Source organism: Magallana gigas, chromosome 6 (genome assembly GCF_963853765.1).
Source record: "Magallana gigas chromosome 6, xbMagGiga1.1, whole genome shotgun sequence".
NCBI lineage: Eukaryota > Metazoa > Mollusca > Bivalvia > Ostreida > Ostreidae > Magallana > Magallana gigas.
Genome location: NC_088858.1, coordinates 13517826 through 13524502, shown reverse-complemented (window position 1 = coordinate 13524502; position 6677 = coordinate 13517826). Strand labels below are relative to the sequence as shown.

Below are 6677 nucleotides of genomic sequence, written 5' to 3'. Positions count from 1 at the left end.
ATTTTATACAATTCAGCGCCACTGTTAAACGCGGTGCATAGTGTGATATTACTTTTGGATCAACCCTTGTATTGTAACATGTTATATGAACTGTTTGTTTTTCTGATGCATGAAGCAAGGACCGATTTAACTCGCATTATCTTTTATCAATGGTTACTAAAGTCTTATTAGTTATCACATTATCATGCCTTATCTCTCCGCTATAAAATCAACGTCGCCACAGATTTGCCTTCTAGTGTGTTATGATGGCGACCTTTAAGTTTCTCCTGTGCTCTGTGGTACTTGCAACGTATTGCTTCGTGTCATCATTGTGTGATTTTACAACGGTAGGAATATCTTATGACCATGGTTAGAAAAACCAAAAACTTGGTATAAAATTTTTCAGAATATTTTCTTTTAGTTCGCAAACAAAAAAACCTCCAAAAAACTTGGTTTAAAATTTTTCAGAATATATTCTTTTAGTTTGCAAACAACGGTCAATATGGTGTTTGCTTGCTGACTATCGTCGCAAAAACGGCCAATATGTACGATTCTTTCCAATTTGACCCCCGGGATATGAGTCTTGGAGAACTTTGCGGACTCCGGTCCCTGACTTGAGACGATAGTTAATTTTTAGAGCTATTTTAGCGCATAGTACCCTTTAAGTGATGAGGAATGTATGTTCTTAATCTATAGTTATCCAAAGTTTACTCGCATGTGAGAAATTTTTCTTATTTTTAACGTCTGAACTGATTGTTCCCTCACAGAGAAAATTTTCCTACGTACAATGACGGTCTAATACGATTGATATCATCATTAAATAAATTTTAGATTCCTGTATCCCCGTGTCTCTTAAACTGTTTTCATGTATACCTAAAATGACGCAAAGCAAAATGTATACTTTAAGGACCCTTATGCCAGACAATTTTATATCAATAATAATTCATTATTGCTTGACGTATGAATAGGCCCACATAATAAATATTTTTTCTCTCGTAATTACGAGAAAAAATCTCGTTGATACGAGAAAAGATCCATTTAAAATGGCTCGTTTCATTGTTCTATTTTCTTTATGTAAAGTGTATGAAGTACTGCAATGTCTTTTATTATACACATACTTAGCATACTGATCGTTTAAAAGCGTACACAAAATTTGATATAAAATAATAATAAACTTGTAATTACAAGATCTTTTCTCGCAATTGCGATATAAATAATTCGTAATAAAAGAGATCGTTTCTCGTATTAACGAGAAAATTAAGTCGTTATAATGATATCTTTTCTCGTTATTACATGATCCTTTCTCGTAATAAAGAAATCTTTTCTCGTAATTACGAAATATTTTCTCGTAAAAACAAGATCTTTTCTCGTAATTACGAGATAATTAACTCGTAATAACGAGATCTTTTCTCGTAATAACGAGATGAATAACTCGTAATAACGAGATTTTTTCTCGTAATTATGAGATAAAATTTTTTTTATGTGGCCTTATTCGTCTTTCGTAATTACGTCATTACACCAGCCATTTTTCAAGAGTTGTAAGATGCATTATCCGATACAGTGCAGGCAATGGGAACTAGCCAAAACATTATTTCTCGTACAAAAAATATCTCGATACATGTGACAATATTTAAGTTTGTAAATAATGAAAATGTAAAAAGGATGTAATAAACAATAATAAACAAGAGTTTTCAGTTAAAAGGGAGGGTCACCATTCACGCGTGTAATCCTGATTTAAAAAGAGGTCACCCCGTGTTTGGGGGGATCATTATATCAAGTCGTTATCTGTTGTCTACTGTGATAGAATGGTTTCGAAAACAATCTTTTCATTTTATCTTATTTGTATGAATGTACATGTTATCTTTTCCTTTATATTTTTATTAATAGCAACACAACACACTCCGAAGCAATGTTCGTCCTCATGCATCGAACATGCGCAAAATGGTGAGTAACACATGCTCTTTGTTAGATTACAGTTGCATGAACAATGTTTGATGGTGGTAAGAGACACTTAAATTTTAATGTGAACGAAAAAGCAACGCTGTATCATAAAAACGGTATATTCATAATTTCATGCATTTTTTTTTCTAAATCGTAAGATTTTTTTGCCTTCAAATCCATTTTAAAATTTCTTATGAACGAAAGTGTTTTAAAAAACCCTACCCCCCTTAAAACCCAAAACAAAAGAAAAAAAGTAAAAAACAATTTTGAACCGAACACAGATAAAATGAAGAAAAATATATTTAGGTAATATAATTATAATTCATATAATCAAAAAAAAATCACAAAATGATGCCTGTTTCCTGTTTTTAAGAACATAGTGGTTTGACTTGTACGGACACATACTGTAGTTAGAAATTAGTGAACCCCAAATGAATATCTTGTTCAGATGTGGAGCGACGAGTTGGCCAAAATTGCACAGACTTGGGCTAACAAATGCAAACTTGAGCATAACTCACTTAGATCACAGGAATCCAGCACTTGGCACTATGTAGGCGAAAATATCTACTGGAGTACAAGTAAGTTTGAAACCATTACTGAACTGTTAGTATGCCACTAGTTATTGAAAGTAAATATGTCATACATGTACTTGTAACATTATAAAAGCACCGAGTTCTTTTATCTAATTACTTCTTAACTATTAAAGACAAATTCAAAATATTAAATGAATAACAACAAGAAGTATAAGACAGGAAAGAAGCTGCAGGTCCGTAGCTCCTGGTCTGAAAAAATTCGGATGGACGACAGGACGACGTCCATTCGAATTTTTTAAGACCGGAAGCTACGAACCCGCACCTAGCAGGAAAGCTGCTCGCTGGTGCTCCTTTCATTACTTAATGTGCATGCTTTAAGATTTCTAAGACAGTATCGTGATAACGAAAATCATATACCACAATATTCCTATTTAACCACTGTGTTAATAGTACTAAAACATACCAACATACCAATTAGTAGTCAAAGTTCAACACAGATCAACACGGTGAATCATGTGTAAACGGTTTTTTTTTTGTTTTTCAATATAATTAAAAGTTGCGCCTTTTTTGGTGGATAAATTAATGTCATTTCGTTTAGAACACAAAAATATATTTTACCAAAGAAGATGCTTAGCAAAAAAATATCTCAAACATCATCAAAATGTTAAAGTGTACTGAAAAAACTTGTAAAATTATAATCAATTATTAGAATTAATACTCCTGTCAAAAATCCATTTTTCTTTCCTAAACATTAAATACCTTAACTAATAACAAAACCAGAAAAAACCCACCAAAAACTGGTATCAAATCACAAGTAATGATGATTACAAGAAAGAAAAGTAATCTGATGTAATCGATTACTTCTAAAATGTAATTAGCTTGTAATTGATTACTTTTAAAACCAAAAGTAATTGTAATTTAATGAATTACTTTTGAAAGTAAGCAATCCCATCCCTGTATGCTTTTAACTATGCTCTTAGATGACAAGATCTTTATACATGTTTCGTGACTTAAAAAAATTCGTAAAATACTACGATAGTAAAATTCTTTATTTTAAAGCAATGTGTAATTTACACCAACTCTAGTATGTGTGCAAAGTTTCAAGAAAATCTACCATTTGATTCTTTTCATGGACAAAAACAGATACATTTACTAGTACTACAGGGATATATATGAAATTGTCATATTCCGCACTTCGAAGCAGATAAAAAAAGTGCTACAGTAGCGATATACTTTAAATTGTGAAATTTGATTAGTAAAATCATTTTCTACTTAAAAAAATACATAATTCTATCTATGGTTTTTCATGAGGGTCATCTCATGATATAAAAATGCACCAAATGTTGATATATATTTTGAGTAATACAATTATAGATTGGTACAATGGGTTCATTTGAAAATTAAGAAAAATAAATCCGGGTATAGTATTACTCTATGTGTAAAACTTCAAAGGCATGTACATCAAATCTTTAATGTCTATAAAAGTTTACAAAGGTAGGGATTATTTTTTTGCAGGGAACCACACACCTGAGTACATAGTTAGTCACTGGTATGCGGAGAACACGCATTACACCTTCGCCGACCATTCGTGCAGTAGCAGGTGTGGTCATTACACTCAGGTAAATCAACTGTATAAAGCATACACTTAACATTTACACTCTGGTTAATCAGCCATACAAAGCATATTATACTTTACACTAAGGAAAATCGACCGTATAAAGCATACTTCACATTTACACTCATGTGGGGCAACTATATATAAACCATTGAATATTTTAACGTTACATATTATTTTGCCATTAATACAATAACGATTCAAACTGATTTTCGCGATTTTCTATGAGGCTAGTGGTACAAGAACAGTCATAACATTATAAGGGCATGAATACATTGGACGCAATGACACTTAATTATCCGGCTTCATCCACAGTTGTATATTTATATCTACCGAGTATGATTCCCTCTATTTCTAACGGAAACTGTAGTTAATTCATAGCTCTATAGAAACTAATCTACACGCCCCGTTTATCGATTGGTCGAAACTTACAGCGACTGAATATGACAGGAAATTTACAAGACTGAAATCTACATGCCCCGGTTATCGATTTGACGAAATCCCCCCCCTTTCCGTTAATCATCGCTTATTAGTATGCTTCGTTCAATCCCGACTCTGAGTATGACGTCAAATGATGTTTGCGTTAACTTGGTATACAAACTGCTGACGCAAATTGACAGGGAAAATTTATAAAAGACAAAGATATAGCACAGACTCGGAGCGATTTGTTGACAATAATCATCACATGATGTTTTTGTTATATTGTTTGTTTGATATTTTCTATAAGTACAGTATGTGATATAAAAATTATGGCATGGCTTTTTAAAAATATCTCATCCTATATTAGACCAAAGTTGTTGTATATCACCCGGAGCACCAACCCTCACCTATAGACGTTTATACCATATTGTATCATAAGTTTTACTTTGAATATTAAATACTATTTTCGTGAATAAATTGAAATTATTTATTTTGAATTCAAACAATATTGTAAGAACAGGACGTTGTATGAATACAGGTTGTCTGGGCCAGCACCGAGTACGTAGGCTGTGGTACGGCCCACTGTGGACACAACTATTTCACCGTCTGTGACTATGGACCGGGGTAATCGTTTTCCTTTAACGTCTAGTACTCTTAAAGCAATATGAGCTTCGATTTTCATGCTGATTTTTTTTTTTTACGAAAATGTTATTTTCTACTAAAATGACAAAAGTATCATGGTTTTTGAATTCTGTTAGCCATATTTTGTGTGAGAAAAGCTGTTAAAAAGCCTTAATTGAAGCACAATTTAATTATTTATGTCCTGTACAACACTTGATCTGCTATATATTCCTTAGAAGAGAATCTTTCTTCCAACAAAAAAAAAAAAGAAGATTTTTTAAAATCTTATTTATCATAAAAGTTTAAGTTACATGCAGACTTATGATACTAGCAGGTTTTTGCAGCAAAATAGAATTAAAAAAAAATACAGCTCATATTGCTTTAAATATTGTGTTGCATAATGCAAAAAGAACATGAAAGCAATTGCTATATGGCGCATCATTCGTCTTTTATTTAAATATTTTAAAGACAATTGACAATTAAGTGGTTTCTCATGTTTTTAGTTAAATGTTTTATATGATTTTGTAGAGGAAACTTCCGAGGAGAAACACCATTCACACAAGGAGCCTATGCAAGTCATTGTCCTTCAGGTTATCATAAGGACCACCAATATCCACATCTATGTTCAAAAGCTTAATATGAAAAGGAAGGCAAAGTCACAGTCAAACCACATCCTGTCATTACCAGGGTGGCTAATATAACGTAACTTTATTATAATAAATGTTATTATACAACACTTACTGGATACTTTGTTTTGTATGGAAAGAGCCATCCATCTTTTTGAATACTTGTAGATATTAAACTAGACCTTAATTTATACAAGAGGCCAGATGGCCTTAACGGTCACCTGAGTAGCATATAACCCATACACAAACTTGTCGAGGAGTCTCAAATATATGCATTTAATTAGTTTTCATTCTGGAGTAGAAAAATTATAAATCTGTAAAGACGACCACCTCCCTGCCTGAAATATTCCAAAAAGAACTATGAAACCTATAATTTTGGTGAAAAACTTAAAGATCTGATCTATCATGAATTCAGTTTCCTTTCAGGTGTGTGGGAGTACAGAAAATAATTTTTAAACATTATATACAATAACACCTTTACATCCATTTTGGCCCTGCCCTAGAGTCAAAACCCATACTCCAGAGGACATGAAATTTGAAATTTTAGTAGAAGACTTCCTGGTAAACATAATTATGAAGTCAGTTTTTCATACAGATGTGTGAGAATAGCGAAAAAGATTTTTAAACATTATATGCATTAACGCTATATTGCCCCCCCCCCATGTCCTGAATCCCTGACCCAGGGGCCATGTATTTCACATTTTGGTAGAGGAGTTAACGGGCATTATATTATAACCATGTATTCATTTTTTGCCCACATGTGTGGGAGTAAATAAGAAGATTTTTAAGATTCAATACGTTTTTACTATATGGCCATATTGGCCCCACCCTAGAGCCAGAATCCCTGACCCAGGGGCCATGAATTTCACAATTTTGGTTGAGGACTTCATGAACAACATAATCATGCAGTTAGCATTTAACAAATATTTATGGGGGTACTGG

At 32.7% G+C, this 6677-nt stretch overlaps 1 protein-coding gene across 1 annotated transcript; it reads left to right on the top strand.

Moving 5' to 3' along the window:
* The first annotated feature begins 223 nt into the window (after positions 1 to 223).
* Positions 224 to 5849, top strand: LOC105336826 (GLIPR1-like protein 1). The gene is made up of 6 exons (XM_011441283.3): positions 224 to 326; positions 1867 to 1923; positions 2369 to 2498; positions 3969 to 4072; positions 5027 to 5112; positions 5638 to 5849. Exons 1-6 carry the CDS (start codon positions 243 to 245, stop codon positions 5744 to 5746), a joined length of 570 nt encoding a protein of 189 aa, XP_011439585.1. The 5' UTR covers positions 224 to 242; the 3' UTR covers positions 5747 to 5849.
* The last annotated feature ends 828 nt before the right edge of the window (positions 5850 to 6677 follow it).

Bases quoted from the DNA above. Each gene is read 5' to 3' on its own strand.
- LOC105336826 (XM_011441283.3), top strand. From the start codon at position 243: ATGATGGCGACCTTTAAGTTTCTCCTGTGCTCTGTGGTACTTGCAACG. The intron at 327-1,866 runs GTAGGAATATCT...TTTTATTAATAG, and splicing joins CATTGTGTGATTTTACAACG to CAACACAACACACTCCGAAG. The intron at 5,113-5,637 runs GTAATCGTTTTC...ATGATTTTGTAG, and splicing joins GTCTGTGACTATGGACCGGG to AGGAAACTTCCGAGGAGAAA.